Source organism: Aplysia californica, unplaced genomic scaffold (assembly GCF_000002075.1).
Source record: "Aplysia californica isolate F4 #8 unplaced genomic scaffold, AplCal3.0 scaffold00369, whole genome shotgun sequence".
Lineage (NCBI taxonomy): Eukaryota > Metazoa > Mollusca > Gastropoda > Aplysiida > Aplysiidae > Aplysia > Aplysia californica.
Window position 1 is genome coordinate 456,572 of NW_004797639.1, and position 22,948 is coordinate 479,519.

The 22,948-nt window shown below is 42.0% G+C and overlaps 1 protein-coding gene across 1 annotated transcript in view; it reads right to left on the reverse strand.

Moving 5' to 3' along the window:
- Positions 1-22,948, reverse strand: part of LOC101852708 (protein strawberry notch homolog 1) — a gene marked incomplete in the record, with an annotated part of 37,718 nt that overhangs the window by 9,701 nt on the left and 5,069 nt on the right. Inside the window, 20 exon segments of the mRNA XM_013085378.2 lie at positions 181-309; positions 865-1,001; positions 1,466-1,648; positions 2,235-2,414; positions 2,850-2,980; positions 3,649-3,746; positions 4,277-4,459; positions 5,074-5,227; positions 5,691-5,932; positions 6,459-6,623; positions 8,023-8,113; positions 9,102-9,186; positions 10,179-10,391; positions 11,262-11,370; positions 12,631-12,726; positions 13,823-14,176; positions 15,493-15,666; positions 16,006-16,128; positions 18,796-19,266; positions 19,885-20,025. Of these exon segments, the coding sequence (XP_012940832.1) occupies positions 181-309; positions 865-1,001; positions 1,466-1,648; positions 2,235-2,414; positions 2,850-2,980; positions 3,649-3,746; positions 4,277-4,459; positions 5,074-5,227; positions 5,691-5,932; positions 6,459-6,623; positions 8,023-8,113; positions 9,102-9,186; positions 10,179-10,391; positions 11,262-11,370; positions 12,631-12,726; positions 13,823-14,176; positions 15,493-15,666; positions 16,006-16,128; positions 18,796-19,266; positions 19,885-20,025 (3,459 nt within the window).

Genomic DNA, 22,948 nt, shown 5'->3' on the forward strand with positions numbered 1-22,948 from the left:
ACCCCCCCCCCCCCCCTCCCTCCAAAAAACCCAACTGGGATGGCAGTAGCAGAAAGTAAAATACACTCCAGCTCCAACACAGCTAACCATCAGAGACAGAAGCTGCCCAAATCCTTCAATGTAAGTTACTGTAAGTACCTTTAAAGATGTCTCAAAAATTACTTTCTGAGCTCTTCTCACCTTTTCCCCATCCATGAACCTCTGCTTCTCTGTAAGGTTCAGGATTTCCAACGGGACATCTGATTCAGAGCGAGATTCAAATTGTACACCATCATGTGTGGACACCACCCGTGACTTTCGACCAGTCATCTACACAGAGAAACAAGAGAGAAAAATTGAAATCTCACATAAAGCATGCATATGAACGACAAGAGAGTAATTGAGCTCCAATTTTACAGCAAGCCAGTATGCCGACAACCACATTTTGAAAGATGCATCTGATGTGACACATGTATTATTGACAACTTTGTTTTTCCCTTCATACTGATATTTTATGAAAATAATAAAAATTTAAATTCTAGGTAGCATGTGTATTTACCGTTCCTGTACAGCCAAGAAAAATGTTCCACTAGAACAATAAAGTATTATCTTATCTAGCCAGGACAAGAGCTACACCATCGAAAAAGAAGTAGAGGCAGCAAACCATTTTTATAGAATTTTTTTTTGGCTCAACACCTTTCCTGCCCATTAAAGAACACATTTCTGAGTGGATTTTTTTTTAAAAAAACGAATAAATGCTCAAAAAAATCAAGTGGCAATGTTATAATGTGACTCCACAAAATGTTGCTTTCCCTGGTCACTTGACATTGCCACAATGTTGAGCACTCAACCATACTGGACCAGCTGCAACACTTGATTTCTTACCTCTGCAACATTTTCTGGTCCCCCTAATTCGTCAATCAATTGGTCAAGAGTGTTGGGCGGCAACTTCTCTCCCAGGAACTCAATGCGCGACAAAAGTTCCGACTTCATGGCACTCGCTTTCTCCCAGTTTCCTGCATCTGTGATGAAAGCAACAAGATAAAAACAATTCCATTTGTGGACAGTAATAATACAGGTGTTGCTTTTTCCTAACAAATGATATAAAAAGAAAGATCAGCATCAAGAAAAAGGAAGAGGGGAAAAAAAAAGAACTTGCATTTACGTACACCATTTCACAGAAATCTATATACGACATATTATAGAAATGCACAAAATCCCACGCCCATTATTACATCATTTCCAATTCATGACACAGCCACACACAAAAATTATATTGTACAGAGCTCCCAGACTCCACAAGATTTTATACCATCAAATATTTCCACAAATGACAAGACAAGACATCCCGAAGTCGCCCCCCTTTTATTGTTCGTTACATATCCCCCCATGAAGTCATCTACTTTTGTGTCATTCATCGGACATACAACATCCCAGCAGAAGGGATTCAACAGATGTTGGAGTGCACAATACAATATCAACTTACGCCCATCAAGACCATTCGTTGTTGAAGGTTTATTCAACAAACCAGCCTTTGCCAACGCTCGGTCAAACTCGTCATCCTCATTGTCACTCTCTTTGTTCTTCGACTCTTTCTCCTTCTTTTTAACTTTCTTTTTCTTTTTTGGCACCTCCTTCTTTTTCTTCTTCTTCTGACACCATGGATCATCTAGAGCGGAAAACAGAGACCACAAATGTGGATGATTAGTTGTTTATTTGGCAGATCAGTATAACAGCCATAATTCATCAGACAATAAGTAGACAGACAAAAGTAATACCGCATTAAAGCAGAAAGTGTAGACCACACCAAAGCCAACAAATCCTGTGGAGGACAGCAAGATAATAGTTTGTTTTGTTTTAAGGTTTTACGGCGCATGCAACAGTAAGGTCAAACATGTGCCAAAGATTATATGTGTTACAAGTGAGTAACAAAAAAAAAAAAAAAAAAAGGAGATATAAGGATGTTAGCTGTTTGACATGAAAGAAAGAGCAAACCGCACCAGAGTATCTGCCAACCATCCACAATTTTTAGTCAACAGAAAAGTGTCTCACACTTACTAAATACTGTACATGTCCATTTTTCAGATCAACTTGATTCAGCAGAAAAGAAAAATATTGGGACCCTCAAACTCACTTTATAAAACCACCACAATAACATGAATTGCTATAAATCTCAACCCATATTGAGGCAATTATCTCAATAAACATCAGTTCTACATAAAACGATTGATATGCCACCCAGTTTCGGAGATTACCCTCATCGCTGTTCCAGCCATTAGCAAAGGGGTTGTGTTCTTCGCCATCACTGTCAGATGAGTTAGAGGAGGACATGAAGTCAATGCCATCCAGGTCGGAGGAATCAGAGTCGTTGCTCTCTGGATCGCTGCTGTCGTTGTCCATCTTCTGACGCTTGCTGGGAGCCAGGTCATCAGAATCTGGGGAAAAAAAAACAAACCCCAAAACACATTCACATGTGGCAGTTCAAGCCAATAAGAAATCATAGTGTCGTCATAGGTACCGACTCACCATGTAGGAGCAGCAAACAAAAATATCTTTTCACCCACAACTCTCCATACCCTGAAAGAGAAGGGGAAAGACGGGAAAATCATTCCCAGGTACAACACTCTAAATTTACAAATCATTTTGTCGTTAGATCTTGCTTCAAAAATGTCTTTAAATAAACGGGGATCAATTTCTCAATAATTGGCCTGAGGTCAGGCAAAATGTGGACAATTTCAGAAATCAGGACTTCCGGATTTATTCTTAAATTCAACACATCAGCAGTAAACATGAATGCCGTCCTACACAATTTGCAAGCCTAAACAAATCGTGCAAATAAAAACACCTATGACACAAGAACATATACAAACCTCGTTTCCTCTTCCACGGGTCCGGGGAGTCTCTGTTGATGTGGCTGTTGCTGACTTGTTTGATGATGTCCAGGGCCCGCCCACGAGTCGAGGCTGGGAAGTGACGCTCCACCAGCGACTGAAACACTCCCCTGGAAAAGATTGAAAAGAACAGATTGTGGTGAGCGGGTGGCTCACCGTATGGACCTGTGCCCATGATACCTTCATCACTCTGTGCACTGAACACATACCTCAGTAGTCGACCCAAATGGGGTCATTTTCCAGATCAACTTGATTCAGCAGAAAAGAAAAATATTGGGACCCTCAAACTCACTTCATAAAACCACCACAATAACACAAATTGCTCTAAATCTCAACCCAAATTGAGGCAAACATCTCAATAAACATCAATTCTACATAAAACGATTGATATGCCACTCAGGTTCGGAGATTACCCTCATCGCTGTTCCAGCCATTAGCAAAGGGGTTGTGTTCTTCGCCATCACTGCCAGACTTAAATGACCAGGTCAATGAAATAATGATCAACAGTTATCCTGCATATAAGCAGGGTGCCCCTTACCATACTGTAACAACAAGATTGCATCAGTTGACTAGTTTTAGTGTGGTATCAAAGTGGTGGGGGCTAAAATCTCATCTCAAATTCCCAATTACAGAATCCAAGACAGTACAAGTAAAGTTGGCAAGATGGTTACCATGTCCAAAAAATCCAGAGTGTTGAAGAATATAATCATCTGTAACTGACTGAATTATAACATTCTAGAGCACTGACTGAACTATAACATTCTAGAGGCTGACTCACTTGGCCGTGGAGACAAAGTCTGTGAGGTCACCACCAGCTTCCTCCACCTGCTCCATCGTCCTGGCTTCTCCGGTAGATTGCAAACCAATCACCACACACTGGCAAAGACAAACAAACAGCATGAACAGAGATGGCCGCTGCAAACAAGACTTTTGTGAGAAAATGGGAATATTTTTTTAAAAAAGAAGAAAAAAACAACATACCATCAAAGGATGGAAATTCTGGGACAAGAACCAACAAATCATTAAAGGAAATAAAAAAGTACCTCTATCACCCCACACAAATTTCATATGATATCTTAGCTAGATAATTATAATTTTGCGTGTTGTAAACACAGGGCCGCCTACCTCAACTCAAAGTTCCCATTTCAGGTAAATTCAAGGTAAGTTTCAGGTGTTTTGGCCCAAAATCAGGTAAAAAAAAAAAAGATGGTCGTTGCTCCAGTACACAAAGTAACCATCGAACGGGGCTTGCTTTTCCTGATATTGGGCAATTATATTTTGAAAACTTTTTTGTGCTTACACGCGTGTGCGTGATCAAGAAGAGATCAGTCACAAATCATCTGTTGAAGGGTAAATACATATCTACCTCCAAAACTTTACAGCAAAAAAAGGGAGAGCCAACATACCTTTCCAAACTTCACAGCCTCGCGAGCCAAATCGACACAGTGATTAACTTTGGACGAGATACACAAATACTTGAAGAAGCGCTGGTGGGCAGACCAGAATTGGCCCCACATGCTCTTCTTCATGCGGTGCTCCGCTTGAATCAATTCTGCAGCTTGTTGAAACATTTCTCGTGCTTCCACCCACTGAAAGTGAAATAACATATTTTTTTTAAAGAGATAAAGTATATAATTCTTAAATCCAACCTCCCCCCCCCCAACAAAACAGCACAGGTAAATACCAAACAATAAATTACCATGTAATAAGACAATTAAAGAAGAATAAACCACTTCAAATCTCACAAAACTGATATCACGTCTGTGTGTGAAAAATAATCCACTTTATTCAACATTCTAGTGCACAAGGAAATACCAATACATACAATGACAAAAAGAGAAAAATGGACTCAATCATGCCATGTGACTATTGCAATCCTAATCTTGACAGCCAAAACAGAGCACTCGTCTAAAACAGCTGAAATCACGACATGATGTTGAATGAACAATTTCTTTTATTATGTAGAATGAACACGCAATCGACACATCAAGTCTGTACAAAAAAAGCAAGATATGATCATCGCCAACAATTTTACTCTCAAAAGCCCATTGTCTCTTGCCATCTCCTGCGAAAATCATGCCCAGGCTGACAAACAAACCTAAAAAAAAAACCCCACACGCTTGTTCAGAAAAGGTTACAAAAAATTGGAGGATGCCACCCCCCCCCCAGCTATCACATAAAAGCAAAAATAGAGAACACTCACCATTTCAACAGCCAAATTATACACTTTGATGAAGTCCTTTTCCAAGGGGATTTCATCAATTTTGAAAGACACACCGTGAAAGCTGAGCTGTCGAGCAATGTACATCCCTCTCAGTTTGGCATCCATTGCAACAAGCTCCATGGCACCCACTCCCCTGGGAGATAACAAGACACAATCGGTACGGATCATTGTGATTTACGAATGGTATGTGAAAAGACACTGCCTTGGGCATTTTTGAGGAAACTATGAAAAAATCTATTAAGCCGATTTTTCATAAAATGGGACTTAAAAATAACAGGACACATTTGACAGAGCAAATACAAACCCTTTCCTCAAACACAAACTTAGCAACTCAAAACAACCCTTCAAAACCAGGCTTGACCATGAAACACTTAACTTTCCTTCCATATATTTAGCAGTTTGTTGTGCGAGGTGGCCAAGAGGTTATGTTACTTCAAATGTCATCAAAAACACAAACTTGACAACAGTCAACTATAAACCCATCACAACTGCAACAGATCCTGATAGCTCCGAGCCAGGAAGCCACGAAGGGCTGATGAGCCTCACTTACAAAAGGTCACATGACTAGACAAAAATTGACTTCATGAGTGACTTACCTTCTCTCCACAGCCTGAATAAAGTCAGTAAACTCTTTGAAGGGTGTCCCCTGTCCCCAGAGGCCCAGCCGCGTCATGTAGGCCATGTTCCTGGGTTCTGATGCCCCAGTGGCAGACGCGTAGACCACCCGAGCTTTGGGCAAGCGGTTCTGGAGTTCCAGCACAGTCTGGCCTGTCTTCGTGGGCTTGCTGGAACCCGTGGGGCACAGGTTTTTGGCTTTGTGACATTCATCAAACACGATCTGAGAAAGCAGCCGAGTTAAAGAAAACACCACCTCTCTGGTGAAAACCCTTCTCCAACAGAAATATACCCACCATTGGAGAACACACTACAACCCAGACACTGACTTAGATGACAAGACTACAATCACTTCTTTTTTCAGCAGGTCTCCGCAGTGATGCAGGGTAACATACGTTCATAAAATTGTAACCCTCTCTTTGACTTTAACAAAAACTAACAGTTCCTTACTTTTTTTTTGCTGACAAATGTGCACAGCAAATGAAGAAAAATGTAAAAATCTCTCTTCAGAAGGAGAAAAAAAATATCACATATTGGAGCCAGAGTAAGTAAAAAAGAACATCTGCGCTGCCCCACAAAGTCACCAATTTTCACAGAATGTTATCACTGTCGCATATCAGAGGCAAGCAAGAAGCTTCTTGTACACACTGATATTTTTTTAAATTGGTAAAAATAACTTCAGCTGAGGTTTATGACAAAAACGACAAGCAATTTTTAAAAAAGCCTGAAATCACATTTAAAAAGGATACGAGGCCCTCAAAGTCATGCCCGAGCCACTTGAGTAACTGCTTCAGCCTTGTGTTGTACTTCCCCTCCGCTTGACTCTCACCAATCAGAGACGAGTAGGTAGCAAAAATCACTCCTTTCTTGCAACTGTTGTTCTCTTTGCTGCTAATTTTCGCATAATACTTAAACTGAAACGAAAAGAGAGAGAGAGGGGTGGGGACAATGAGCTAGAGAGACAGAAACAAGACAACACATCACTGACTAAATGATACGACTGCGGACGTTTCAAACCAATAATTTATAATGGCCAGCAGTCCCTTACAGTTTGGGGTAGTTTTTTGCCACAAGACATGACAGCTGGTTGACTATGCCAGGTGGCCAATAAAGGCAAACAAAAGAAACACTGGGGGAGCAGAAGGCCACACAGGAGGGCCCATCAACTATCATGTCACAGAAACACTGGGGGAGCAGAAGGCCACACAGGAGGGCCCATCAACTATCATGTCACAGAAACACTGAGGGAGCAGAAGGCCACACAGGAGGGCCCATCAACTATCATGTCACAGAAACACTGAGGGAGCAGAAGGCCACACAGGAGGGCCCATCAACTATCATGTTAAAGAAACACTGAGGGAGCAGAAGGCCACACAGGAGGGCCCATCAACTATCATGTCACAGAAACACTGGGGGAGCAGAAGGCCACACAGGAGGGCCCATCAACTATCATGTCACAGAAACACTGGGGGAGCAGAAGGCCACACAGGAGGGCCCATCAACTATCATGTCACAGAAACACTGGGGGATCTAGTGGCCTAGAGGTTAAGCTGTTCGCCTCCCATTCAAAGGCCCCGGGTTCGAATCCAGGTAGAGCCGGAAAAATTTTCTTCTATAAAATTGTCTCCTTTCACATCTTTTCCTGCTCTCTAGCAATGCTCTGTCGCCTGCTTTCATTTTCACTTTCTACCCCCACCCCTCACCTCCTTTGCCACCTCTGCTGGGCCCCTGACTGTTTCTGCAGCCTTTCTACTGCCAATCCTTGGCTCCTTACAGCAGCCTTTCAACTACACTCCTGGTCTTCTGGCAGGAAAGATCTACACCTAGCCTTCTCGGACAAGGGCAAAAAATCTCAGAATTCCCATGTGCAAGTTGCGCACGTTACAGATCCCTTGGTGGTCTAAAATCAATAAGAGTAGGCTTCAGCCACCACCCGAGCAAAATTCAAAATTTCCTACCAACTGAAAATGTTAAGTGTGTCCTGTGCATGACCTTATGTAGTTGAAAGCACCGTAAAACACTTACCCCCCCCAAAAAACAACAACACACACACACACACAAAACCCAGAAACACTGTTTAAGATCAACATTTCAACAGGAAAGAATTGCCAAACAGTTCTATTACGTCAAACGGGGGGCGGGGGGCGCGCGGCGCAGAGAGCAGACCACGCTAACCACCCAACTAAAAGAAGTAAGAGTAGTACATTGAAAGAGCCAGCAGAAGTATGATGGCTACAAGTAAAAAAAACAAAACATACATAGTTCTCAATCCCCACAATGTGGATCTCAGAACCATATCAACCATGAACAAACCTTGTTCAAAGGGTAAACATCAATATGTCCAGCGCCTATGTCTCTAAGGTCCCTCTCTGCATCCACTCTCAAGTCATTGGAAACACTCAACCTACAACAACAAAACAAAGCACGAACCACTGTATGAAAAAATCTACACACAAACGGAATTTGAATGTGGCATGCAGTGCAGCTGTTAAGGTAAAGGAATACACAGACAATCAACATTATGCAGGAAGAGAAAGCAAAATGTACAAATCTATGCATAAAACACAGAAAAACATAAAGAAATACATATTAAAAGTAACCATAATGGCAAAAGACTAACAGGCAGATGTATTGTATAAAAATAGACACATTTTCAACTACACAAAATTTTATTAGAGCCAGACACATACATTCAGCTCACATCAATAATGTTTTTACAGTTAAAATATAGTTAAAATTTACTATCACCCACTCAATGAAACGCGTACACTTTAGTTCCATAACACGGCTTACAAGGTATGAAGGAACCTGATTCCACACATGGCCTGCACCAACCCACGCTTTACAGAGGCTCTAAATCTAATTAATATTCTGAAATTTTTAGTTTTAGTAGAGGTTTTATGGCGCTCGCAAATACATATGGTTATATGAGCGTCAAGGGGTGGATGTCAACAGAGAAGTCCTTAGAGTGAATCAGACTTACTTTTTTTTCTGCTCACCTCTCTAGCTTCAACAGCACGTAGTCTGCTTCGACTATCAAGGCACCCCGGAAATAGTGGGCCACAAGAGTGTGACAAACATACAAAAGAAGTAGAGGAAAGTGACAATAGTGAGGATTAGGAAAGAAAAAGCAGCAGTTCCCTGTTGTAGATCAGGCACAATTATGAGCGTGACATTGATGAATCAGCCCATTTACAATTCTCCTACGCATGAACGAGAACCCCCCCCCCCCGGGAATGGGCTAAAGACACTTCAGCCAGAGGCACCGCCATTGGGGGGGGGGGTCGTCGTCGTCTGAAATTTGCTTCCAAGTTTTTGTCCTCTTCATCAAAAGCATATCTTATCTTAAAACAGCTGTTCCTCTGATGGTCCTAAGACTAGTAACCACTCACCACAATGCTCTCTTCCTTCGATGCAAGTAATTCTCAAATATCACACCAGCAATGGTCCTCCCTTTCCCTACACCAGCACCATCCCCTGGAAAAAAACAACAGATCAAGTCTCAGCACAGTCATGTCACCTTCCAAATGATGACGGAGCTAATCGCAAACACAGATCATAGCGAAAAATGACAATGTAGCTCAAATCTAATATAAAAAAGACACGTCCCCAGCTTCATTTCACAAGCACCTGAGTCAAGTAAAAGAGCCAACATCTGTGAAATATGTACAACCCACTGGACACTGAGCCCACATGAGAAAAAGCACTGTTGTAACTATTTATCTTATTAAACTGCAATGATGCTTTTAAGTCTTTTCTTTTAACCCTTCATTGCCAAGGGGTGTGCATTTCTACTATCAGCACTAATTTTGCCAACTTCCCCACATCCATGGTAAGGCACAAAGCTAAAAATAAGACAGCACTTCACGACACAACAGGTACATCATAAGGCAACTCGGAAGTTAAATAGAAAGCATCAACTTACAGGTAAGTATCGATTCTTTCTACAATCAAAGAGTCTACATAACAAGAGGGTCCACTCCTCTCTTTGAGACAAATAAAAAAGTGTCCTAAAAATTTGGTGGTGTCCTCTTTGCAAAAGCGCACCCTTTGCGAACAGAGTTACCCTACTTGTGTTTAAAAAATGTCAAAATTCGGCACAACGTTGACAAAAAACCTCTTCCGGAGGAATGGGTGACCGTTTTCTTCATTTAGTTTGACTTTAGAATGAAAGGCGAGAGGTCATTAAAATAAAAAAACCTAATACTCCGCACTGCATGAACCCAAACAGCTGATAAACAGCTGCAGTCGATCTGCGCACAGAAGGAGGTGCTATTCCTATTCTTCTTCTGGAGAAAAGTAAGAGAGCTTCAAAACAGACTGCAGCGCCATCTGAAGCAAAGAGCGAACTTCCAGCGGACACTTTTTTGGCAGAGTGGACCATCTTGTTATGTACTATCTTTGCCACAATTAGCCTGTGACCCCGACCACCTGTAGGACACACTGGCAGACACAAGGACAGTAGTTACCGATGAGATACCCGGCCCTCTCTCCATTTGGCAAGACGGTCGAGTGCCTTTGGCAGGCGTAGGTGATGGACTCGAGCTGCAAGGCGGACAGTTTGCCCCCCTCGTCCACGCACTCGTCCAGGATGCGCAGCTGGTACTTGACGTCTGGCGGCTCCACGCTGGACAGGGAGCTCGTCTCCACCACGGGGTCCGGGTGCTTCTTGCCAAAGTTCACTGGAGGGGGAAATTGTCGGTGCTTTTAAAATTGTGGACACATGCTGCAGTTAAGTAATTTATGGACAATCAGCCAGAAAACAGCCACAATTCACCAGGAAAATCAGAAGAAAACACGCAAAACAAACAGAAGAAAACATCACAGCACATTGCCACAAAAACAGTCATTCAGTGCTTAGTTTTAGTATAAGTAGAGGTTTTACCGCACTCGCAACAGCGTAAGTTCATATGAGCGCCAAGAGGTGGATGTCAACAGAGAAATCCTTACAGGGAATCAGACTTACTCTGCTCACCTCTCTAGCTTAAACAGCACAAAGTCTGCTTCGACTAACAAGGCACCCAGGAAATAGCAAGTCACAAGAGTGTGACAAACATACAAAAGAGGTAGAGGAAAAATGACAATAGTAAGGTTTAGGAAAGACATCTTTATTGAAACATACTCTCAGACCGGGAAAAGCCGAATTAATGTCACAGTTGCGACCGGCAAAAATGAACTTAAAAGACGTTATCGGATTTGGTTTTCAAATATCCGAGAACTTTCATGTATTTTCCCGGGTCTTTCCAAGGGCAAATTACAGACAGATTTCCTCAAATTTCCAGGTCTCTGCGATATTTTTCAAATTCCTGGGTAATTCCCGGGGGCTTGGCAGTCACCCTGTATGTATGTTCAAAGCCTCAGTTTTGGGCTTTTCATATGTCCTCCAGTTTCACAAATTAATTTTCGTGGTACTTAGATAGTGATGTCTACAATTTGTACGTACCCCACCGAAAAAAAGAACAAAATACTGACTTATCTACAACCCCACAGAAAAAAAGCAATAAGGAAAAATCTAAAAACACAGACACACTCATAAAAAAAAAGCTGCTCACATTTGCTCGGCTTATATTCAGCATAGGTTTCAGCGTGCCCCAGCTCTTCAACTTCTTCCTCAATTTCTTCTTCTTCAGGTGGGATCCGATTCAAGCCTCTCTGTAAGTTCTGCGAGAGAATGAAATCACAAAACATGCAATTGAAACACAGGGAAGAGAGTGCAGTGTGTCGCCAGAAGTATGTTTTAACTCAGAAAACTGTAAACAAATGTAATATATATCTTTGCAATATCCCTGGTCATGACACTGTGTTAATCAATATTGCTTTTGCGTATTCCTTTTTCTGACACCCATATTTCAGATGTCACTCATAGAGTGAAAATATATATTTTCTTTGAAACTATACTTGGCTTCTTAAGTCGCCATAGGCCATCTGCCACAAACAGAGTCAGGAAGATACAGTTGTGATAAAAGATGGAAGTAACTGAAGTGCAGTTATACAATTTGGATGATATTGACATGTCAACTACCAGAAGTGGGGGGAGGGGGGGGTTGTTAAATCTTAGTTCTTACAAGGAATCAGGCTTACTCTGCCCACCTCTCTAGCTTCAACAGTACAAAGTCTGCTTCGACTATCAAGGCACTCCGGAAATAGCGGGTCACATTAGTGTGACAAACATACATAAGAAGTGGAGGAAAATGACGATAGTAAGGATTAGGAAAGAAAATGCAGCAGTTCCCTTTTGCAGTTCAGGCACAGTCATGAGCATGACATTGATGAATCAGCCAATTTACAATTCTACTGTGCATAAGAACATGTTAATATCCCCCCTTTGGGAATGGTCTAAAGACACTTCAGCCATTAGCACCCGAGGAGTACAGAAATGTGTGAATAATCATCTCATCAGAAATATGTCAAAGAGTATATTGTACAAAAACCTTGACCCCCTGATCCTTGCAATGAAAGTCAACCTGCCTTGTAGATAACCACATCAAAGATAGACCAGTCTCTAAACAAGGGCCTCAGCACTTAACATGCACTAACACAGATGTCGCCACCTGTGCACTCCTTTAAAATGTCACCCTATAGGCACTTCAGAGGGATCTTGAGCAGGTATGTGAACCATCCTTTTAATGTTTTTTTTATCTCAGGAGAAAACATTACACTGCAATAAACTGCAGGAGAATACTTTCTGCTATATTTTAAAAGAGATTAAAAGAGTAATTATTTGGATACCTGCATTTATACTACTTGCCATTTCAATAAATTTTTTTCTTCTGAAGAACCCACTCATCCGGATTTTCATATATTGCCTTTGTGAATTTATATCAGGAGCCTACTAATTTATGACTTATTCAAAACAAGTTTCTTCTGTCAGTGGCCATTCAGTATTGTGGAAGAAAGGGGTAGGGGTGACGAAAAATTCACCTGGGCACTGTGCACTCTACGCAGAGCATTGTGATCTTTCCACGCTTTGGTGAGGTCTTTGCTCGACATGGACATTTTCACATGGCCAAGATGCGGCTGAGGGAAAAAACCAAACATAATCACCACTGTAAGTATCACTGAATAGACAGAACATGTCTTTGAAGAGCACAATCCCAGGGTTGGCTGTATGCATATACATTTTTACACTGAGCTTGGATAAAAGAAAGATGTCTATCACATGATATCTTGTGAACGAGAGAGTTGTCAAGCCAACTGTGAGAGTCTGACCCATAACAAAGTAAAGATATCTTATATCATCAAGTAAACAAAGAATCGGTTCTGAATGTTCTTTATTAATCTTTTAACATGGTTTACAAGTCAGTTCTGTCCCACTGTCACATTCGGACACTCTTAGTTAAAAGGTTAAAAACTACAGAACAAAATTTCTATTTCTTACGAAATGAATGTCCTACCTGTCAATCTTTCCTTTATGACATGGATAAAAACAGAAGCAAGATGTAAAAACACAAAACATTCCAACAAAAACATAATGCAAAGACAAGTAAGTGTTCTTATGTTGTGGACATGTCGGATAAGGGAAGAAGGAAGAGATATTAAGGTCTGCTGTGACTTGAGCGAGAGAAAAGTTTTTGCACTTCTTTTCTGTGTTACATGTACAGCCAAAGCAGACACAAGAAGTACATCAGTGTCTTCCACTTGCAGAAAAAAACCCCAGAAGTATTTGTGAGGCAGCGTGGTGGAATCAGGCTCTCGTCAAAATAATCAAAGATAAGAAACTTGCATTTTTTCGCAGGTTTATGAATTAGTATCAATTTTTTTGGTTTTTGTGTTCAACACCTTTCATGCCCATTAAAGAACTCATTTTTGTGTGGATTTTTCAGAAAAACATTGATTAAAGGAAAAAAGAATGTAAATTATCAGTTACCACGGACTCTTAAGCTAAGGAAATAACTAATCTTTTGCGCCATTTTCTCACTAATTTTACCTCTGAAAAACAGGTGACCCCCATCTCCTTATTTCGCAAATATCTCGATTTGTATTCGAGGTAAATGGATATTTTTTCCCTCCAAATAAAGACAAGTGAACAAGCTTTAAGATGACACCAATAACTCTACATGCCCAAAAATTGATGAGAGCCTGATTCCACCACGCTGCATCAAATATTACTTACCACATCAGGAATATTGCTCAGGCCCCCCACAGACGAGGGGAGCCCCAGCCCCGACAAGGCCCCCATCTGGCCAAGTTTGTGTGGAAGGCCAGCGCCAGGGGCATAGGTCAGCCTAGAGATCTTTGGATTTGCTGCGGTCGGCTTAGAGACTGTCAGGGGCGAGGACGGCAAGACGGAGCGGGGAGAGGGGGCGGTGACCCGACTGTTGACGATGGGGCGGGGCATGATGAGGGAGGTCATGGCCTTGGGCTGACTGCCCGGGACGGCCATGACAGGAGAGGGGTCAGCCAGTTGAACAGAGACTGGCGCTACTGTTGGGGGCGGGGGCTTGGTAATCAGCTGAATGGTCTGCTGCTGGAAGGAAAACAGGTACAGGTTTATTTCCATTTGTTTCAGTTTTAGTAAGAGTTTTACGGCACTTGCAACACGATAAGGTCAAATAGTGCCGAAGATTAAAGGTGTTACAATAGAGTAACAAACACAACACAAAAAAAGGAGGGGAGATAAAAAAGATAGATGTTTGATAGGAAAGAAAGAGCAAACCACACCAGAGCACCCACCAACCACCCACTTCCATTTGTTTGTAGAGGACAGGACAGGCACATTAACAATAGTATAGCTGCCAAATTTTCAAAACAAAACAAAAATTTACTCTACCGACACCACAGATCAAGATGGTGATTATTAGCCAAGTCATCACATACCTTTCTGCATTCAATAAATCCATGTTCAAAAGCTAAAAACCACAATGGACTTATGGGCTTCATTCTCATAATTACAGTAATTTCCGCCTAAGACCCCACCGCTCACGATCACCCTATTTTAAGAAAACAGAATTTTTCCTATACAAAAGTCACCCTTAAGATCCCACCCTGATTCATGCATTCGGCTTAGATCCCGCATTTCAGATCATAATTTACAGAACAAAAACCGGGACGGGCATAGCCGATTAACCAAGAGTGACAAGTTGAGACCAATGAACTGCCCCTCGCGTCAAAGATCAGCCACTCATGTGAACGTGATCGCAAAAGCGTTGCAAAACTCTATACCTCTATTCCCGAATTTGCGAGACAAACTGAATTTTAATTGGAGTGGCCACAACGTAATGAGGTGTAACAACAAAGGCGGGGGAACTTCGTGAGAGACGGGAAGCTATAAAATTACATTTTGGACAGGTAAAGGGGAGGAGCAACTGTATATGGCATGCCTTGTGCCACTATGATTGCTCATCAAAGTTGACCGCTCTTTGCTCACCACATGTCATAAGCCCACCCAGGGGTGACGTCAGTTCATTTTAGAGTGGAGAAAGACTATGTCACTGGTTGTGAGCCTTTACATGGGTCAGAGTAGATTTTTCCCTGCGTTCGTCGGCTAATAGGAGGAGACTACTCTATTTGCAAATCTCTTGTTTAAAATGTATAATTTTTCTTCAGCATTGGCAAGTCTGTGATAGAAAACAGAATTTTAAAAAAATATATTTACAGGCACAAAAATGGACCAAGTACTCATACAATTGTATTAAATATATTTATTTACATACTGCTTTGCAACAGTCCTAATTTACAGTCAGAAACGGTAAAGAACAGCTACTACGATTAAATATAAAATTAACACTTAAAAAAAAAAAAAGGAACAAGTTCAAAATTTTAATGAGAAAAACAACTTCTCACCTTTGAATCTCCTGCAAAGTTTGGACCTGAGTTGACGATTATTTTCGCCCCACTCTTCAGCTTGGGCAGTGAGCTGACAATTTTGGTGATGTCTTCAGTAGTGACAGGCTTGCCAGACCGCGAGGTGACCCGCACCACTTGACCATTGTCCCCAGGCTGCTGAATGATCACTTGCTGTAAGATCAAGGGGAGGGGAATCATCTCCTTTTCTTATTTCATATTTATCCTAAAACAAAAACAAACAAAAAAACCCCCCCAAAGAAAACCAACGCCTCACTTAAACAAGAAGTCTGCTAATGAGGATATGCGTAACTTCTAGTTTTTCATATACACATCAATTTAATGGCAACAAACAAAGAGGAAGCAAGAAATAGCTTTTGTCGAATAGATCACCATCTATAACAAGGCAGGCAAATGTAACAATGATAATAACAATGAAAAACTATTTTTAAACAACACATTTTGAGGGGGTTAAACTAAATTGAACACCATATATATGGCCTGAGAACGAACCTGTCCTTGCCCTAAACCATTCCCCAAGGAAGAAGCTGGAATACGTATGATGTTTTTCACTCCTCGACTTTCCTGGCCAGAAGAAGTAGAGGGAACACTGGTCAAGGCATGGGTTGAGATCACCTGAAGCAGGGAAAGAAATTGAAATTGTTATCAAAAGTAAAGCAAAACAAAAAAAAAAACAACAATTCCAGCTGAACACTAATTAAAGACGTGTATTTTGTATGTCCAGCCACTCACACAGCTAAGACAGTCAAAAGTACCACAGCTACTGAAAGATTTCTTCTCTCCACAGGGACCCTTTTAGCCACACTCATCTTGTTTTACTTTAGGTAGTACTAGCAACACAAATAGATCACAATATGCCAAAGATTAGAGATGTTACTAGACAGTAACATACAGATAGAGTAAAGAAAGAGCAAACCACACTCATACCTAGGCTGATTACACAGACAAGAAGTTTTGCAAAAGTAAACATGGAGCCCAATTTTCCTTCTGTATTTCTCTGCTTGTCATAAAGAAATAAGATGTATAAAACCACAGTGCAAGATCCTTTGAAACAATAACACCAAAATTAAAAAGAGAACAATGACAAAGAATTAAGCCCCCGCCTGGTTGGTTACTTCTAAATGTGTGCACAATACACACCAAACTAAATGGCAAATATGGTAACATATGAACCAGGTTTTCCATTCCAAAGGCCCCTGACACCAAACAATCATCTCACACTTCTCACACCTTAAAAGACATCGGTATTATGTTTTAGAAATTTTTTTACAGCCCTTGCAACACAATAAGGTCTGTCAAGAGCTGAAGATTAGCGGTTTTACAAGAGAGTAACAAAAACAAAAAAGGAGGTGAGAAGAACGATAGATGTTTAATGTTTTAAAAAGGGTTTTGAAGAGGTTTTACAGCGATCGCAACTGCCTAAGGTCATATGAGCGCCAAGGGGTGGATGTCAACAGAAAAGTCCTTACAGGGAATCAGGCTTACTCTGCTTACTTCTCTGGCTTCAACAGCACAAAGTCTGCTTTGACTATCAAGGCATCCCGAAAATAGTGGGTCACAAGAGTGTGACAAAAATAAAAGAATTAGAGGAGAAATGACGATAGTAAGTTAGGAAAAAAAAGCAGCAATTCCCTGTTGCAGTTCAGGCAGTTCTGAGCATGACATTGATGAATCAATCAGCCTATTTACAATTCTACTGTGCATAAGAGCACGTTAATGTCAACCCTTGGAATGGCCTAAAGACACTTCAGTCAGTAGCACCGCCCCGGGGAGTATGATAGCAAAGAAAGAGCAAACCACACCAGAGCACCTGCCAACCAAGTTCATTTTAAGCTCACCTCAATTGCTTTAAACATGTCAAGAAGTACTAGGTGTGAAAAAATAGGAGCACAAGGAATGAATTAGCCAACAATCATTGGATTTAATTAGGACTAGAAGACAGCTGAAGGCAGAAGCGAATGCAAGTAGAACAAGACGAACAAGAGCGGATGCATTGAAGCAGTACAGGACAACAGCTAAGGATGTCAAGAAATCAATAAGAAAAGGACAAGGAGGAATTCATGAACAGGCTGGCAGAGAAAGCAGTGGTAGGAGGGCACATGCGAATCCTTTACCAGACAACATAGGCTCTTGCTGGAAAATATGGGAAACCTGAAGTACCAATAAAGGACCAAGAGGGGAAGACCATTTTTGGAAAGGAAGTTCAGTCCAAACGATGGGTAGAGTATTTCAACAGTCTCCCGAACAGACCACCACCGAGTAACCCACCAAACATCCTGCCAGCAAGAAATGAGTTACCAAGTCGCTGTGATGCTCCACCGGGAAAAAAATATTTTACATGCTATTAAGAAGCGCCCAGTCCTGATCACGTTCCACCAGAGGCTCTAAAAGCAGATGCCAATGTGACAGCAGACCTCCTCCTCCCACTGTTTACCAGGATCTGGAATGAGAGCAAGTTCCCGAAGGATTGGATAGAAGGACACCCCGTGAAGCTTCCAAAAAAGGAGGACCTCAGCAACTGCAGCAACGACAGAAGGATCACCCTTCTCTCAACACCAGGTAAGGTCTTCAACAGAATCATTCTGGAGAGAATCAAGTCTGCAATGGACCCAAGACTACGGAATGAACAGGCTGGCTTCCGAAAAAATCGCTCAACCACAGAACAGATTGCCATGCTGAAGATAATTGAGGAACAGTCCCTGGCATGGAACTCCCAGCTGATTGTCAACTTCCTTGACCATGAGAAGGCCCTTGACAGCATAGCCGAGCAACACTATGGAAGATAATGAGACACCGCAAAATCCCACAGAAGTTGGTGAACCTCATCAAGAGCATGTTACGAAGGGACAAGTTGCAGGGTTGTACATGATGGCCAGCTCACTGATAGGAAAGAAGGACCAGACCACCCGCCCACCCCGAACCAAGATGAGTTTTACACGCTTTTATATTAATAAATCATTTTCCTAGAAACAAGGACCAACACATTATCACAAGAGAACAGCAAAAGTACAGAGCATCTGGCATTTCCAAGCAATTACTGTAACCAGCAATGGTTACAACATTATATGATCTATCATCAGAGGTCATTATAAAGTGTAGACCAATATAATAGCACAAAAACGCGATTGTCTAATCTGACAACCCAACAGTGCCCACTGCTCACTCACACGCGCGATCATATGACCATACGCAATTGAGAGTACAACAATATATTGAACCCCCCCCCCCAATAATAAATAAATAAAAAACACTCTTCACTTCAAATAGACACACCAACCCTACCTGAGGCATCCCCGGCTGCGACACTGCTTGAACCAGGTGCCGCGGAATGGGTTGGCTGCGAAGCTGACCCTGTGTCGAGGAAGGCTGGACCACCACACTGGACTGAGTCCGTACAGCAGGTGCAGGACCGCGGATAATCCTGAACGACTGCACCCCCTGAGGGGAAGACGTCGACTGAGATGACACCGCATGAAGCCTGACAGTCTGAGGTTGCGGGCCTCTCACGCCAGAGGACACCACTGTGGCATTTATGAGCCCGCCCGGCTGAGCTCGCAGATGCGGTGGATTGATAATTGTCATTTTTTGACTGGCAGCAGGCACTGTCTGTGTGAGTAATAGCTGCTGTTGCTGTTGAGCTTGATTGGCCAGCTTGCGCATAACATTGGCCGAGCTGCTTGTGTTGTGTACTGTGGGCTGTTGGGGAATTTGGGACAGGACTTGAGAGGCAGGCTGGGAAATGTATGCAGGAGACTGAAACAAAACATAAATGTTAATGTAGTAGCAAATTCAAATCACATGCTGTCCTGCTCATTCACAGAACACCAGATGCACGACAGGCATGCGAGTAGTGAAAAATTCAAGAAACAATACAATTTGAACCCTGCCAATCTCATGATAATAGCAAAAATGTGCATTTGGCGTTTATACAGAATTCCTACTCAAAAGTAAATCTTACAACACTTTATTACACATTTTATTATAACAGACAGACCATAAACGATTCTTTGACATTTTTAACTTTGCTGGAAGCACTTGCACAAAGTTCCCATTTCATAAATGCTTCTACACTGACACACTCACTGATTTCGATGGACATGGGACAAGTACAATTTGATAACCAAACCTCTAAACCATGCTCTCACACCAGGCTTCCTCGTCTGCCAAAAAAATATTGATGGTGAAATCTTTGCTTTCTTTCATTACAAAAATGAACGAGTTTGCAGAACTCAGATACCAGAACATGCACTTCAAATTATAAGTTTAACTTAACTCTATGCGCGCAAACAGAAGTTTGCCAAACCATGTGGGAAACAACACGTCTTCCACTGAAATTGCTTTGTTAACAAAACAGAAGTCGTAAAAGTTCACCTCTTCTGGGACATCATCAGCCTTCTTGGCAGTGTCGCTGCTTCCATCGTCAAAGTCACTGAAGTCAAAGGCCAAGTCCTCACCAGAGATTCCAGCACCATGCAACGCAGCAGATATCAAATCAGGGAACCCTTCCCCTGCCTGTGAATAAACAGTTGAGGGTGGGGGGAGTTATTTATACATTTCTTTAAAAAGAGAGGATGTGGGTTTTTTTGCGTGTTTTACAGCACTCACAATGGCATATGGTCATGTGAGTGCGCGGGACACATTAAACATTTTCAGTTTGATTTTAGACCACCAAGGGATCTTTAATGTGCGCAACTTGCACACAGGCCCTCCGAAATTTTTCGCCCTCGTCCGAGAGGGCTAGGTGTAGATCTTTCCTACCAGAAAACCAGGGGCGTGGCTGAAAGACAGCAGTAAGAAGGAGCCTGCGGAGCATCAGCCCCCCCCCCCCGCAACATCAACCCTGAATCCTCTAAGGTCATTTCCGGTAAAACGCAGGGGTGAGAATCGCGGGACATGGATTATTCACACCCAGGGTGAGAACAACGGTAACCACTTCCAATATCAAAATGATAAAAGATTAGGCATACTTCTGATTTCAGGACTAGTCTAGTAGAATCTAGATTAGATCTAGAGTCAATTGAGGTCAAACCGGCCATGACTGGCACTGATATATGATATATGCCTATTTTCGCTTCGTGGTTTATCTTTGTTTATCGTAGGATAATTTTGAAGTCCTGCCGAAGTCGTCTAGAAAGGTACTTCCCTCCCATGAGGGTGTCACAATCTGTTATTTTGGTCAGCAAGTGTCAACTTTCAGCTAAGAATCTCCCAAAATATAAGACAAGTCCCTCCCGCATGCTTTGGTGGGTTACAGTGAGTGAAAGGAAGTAGTTTGCTAGGGCTGCAAGGCTTTTGTTATGATAGCTTCCAGGTCAACCGAGAGTTCGAAAGTTAGAACAGGCTTGTCAGACGACCCTGCGAATCACTGGGCGGTGCCCCCCTTTCATTTTAACCCTATAGTGGTGTGGCGGTTTGAGAAAGCACAATTTTCGTGATTTTGCTCAAACTGGCCGGGTAGATTTTCTTGACCTTACAGAGTACAGGGTGATCCAAAATAAACTTTACAACTTGTTTTGTAAATATCTTACCCCATACTGAAGTTTTGCATGTCAGATTTGAGCATAACATTTGGAAGCCAAAAGGAATTTGTCTGATATGTATTTCAGATAAGTCCATTTAATGGTTTTGCTCTTTATAGCGCATTAAAAAAACAACCCATTTTCAACTTTGTCGCCATTTTCATAGCATGACGCACCAGTTCGCATTAGGCCTATACTAAAAGTTGCAACAATCGCGCCATATTGCAAGCTACAGCAGTCTAACAAGTCAATAGAAGTCTGCAGATATTTCCCCCAAAATTTGTTTGCCTGCTGAGTAAAGAGCAGAGAGCTTTTTGTATTGATCATTACCTCTCCACAAACTCACCATCCCTGACATTTCGTAAGTTCTGCGCACGGCATCGAGAGAATGCTTAGGTGCCCCCAAGACAGTTGGTGTCATGAGTAGAAAAGTTCCGTCAGTTTAGATCTAAAGCGAATCAGAACTAAAAAGTTCTTTAAAAAATGACCACTTTGGGTCGAACACGCACCATGCGCAGCCCTTTAAACGCCACCAGAGTGCAGATTTCAGTAGCAGAGTCCCATGAGATGTCTGTCCGTAGACGATCTGCAGCTAGGACTTTCCTACACATCAACAGTCTACATTCTCAAGGCAGATCTTAACCTACGACTATACCACTTTCATCTTCGCAAGGCCGAGATGACATGGATCAGAGCATGGCAATGTGTTTATGACTCCTCGATTGTCTTGTAAAGAGGGATCATTTCCTCGATGACATTTGGTTTAGTGCAAAGCCCATTTTCACCCTGGGGGATATGTTAACTTAAAAAATGCTATCTTTCGGGCACCCCACTCTATTGTCTCTAGAAGCCACTTCTTAGTGAACATGTAGAGTGTATGTGGCTTTAAAAACTCATGGTTTAGCAAGTCCTTGCGTTAGGGCGCCCCTGAACATTTCGAACGATGCGTAAAAAATGTGTCGAGTCTAAAGGAGGGAATGTGGAGCACTGTTTCTAGGAATTTCAGAATGAAATCATTAGGTTTTTAGAACTCTGTAAAAGAAATTAAATTTTGTTTAAATGTCACAGGGATGGAAAATTTTACAAGATTTTTAAACATTGGTGAACTTTACGTTTTGGGGTGCTTTTTTCTTTTAGCCGTTTCCGTTTTCAAAACATGTTTCTTCTTCGTTGAGTTTATATCCAACAAATTCCTTTTGAATGAATTATGTTAACAGTTATAATGCCTGTTCCAAACTACAGCATTCTGGAACAATTTTTGCGCGAGATATTCAAAAAAAAAAGTTGTTAAGTTTTTTTAGGATCACCCTGTATTTTACATACGGAGTGTCTACGTACACGGTAACCGGGCGCTTAGCCTCAATATCTACGTACACGGCAACCGGGCACGTAGCCTCAATATCTACGTACATGGTAACCGTGTACTAGTTTCGTGTGTATGTGTGTGCAGAAGGGGGCTTGAGCTAGGTGCATGCATGGTAATCGCTTCACTCCCTTCATGACCATGACCTGTTTCCCTTTTCACCGTGTAGTCTCAATGTCACATACACGGTAACCTGGCATGTAGCCTCAGTATCTACGCACACGGTAACCAGGCATGTAGACTTAATATCCACGTACACGGCAACCGGGCATGCAATCTCAATGTCACATACACGGCAACCAGGCACGTAACCTCAATATCTACGCACACGGCAACCGGATGTGTAGTCTCAATGTCACGGCGGCGCCCTCTTAGAAAAAGCGAGAACTTTGCGAACAGTTACCCTACTTAGCATACTGTGTGAAAAACAATAAAAGTGACACTTTTTTGGGCTGAGTGAACTATCTCTTGGACCTTACGGTTACCGTGTACGTAGATACTGAGACTAAGTGCCCGGTTACCGTGTACGTAGACATTCCGTTTTACATATTAT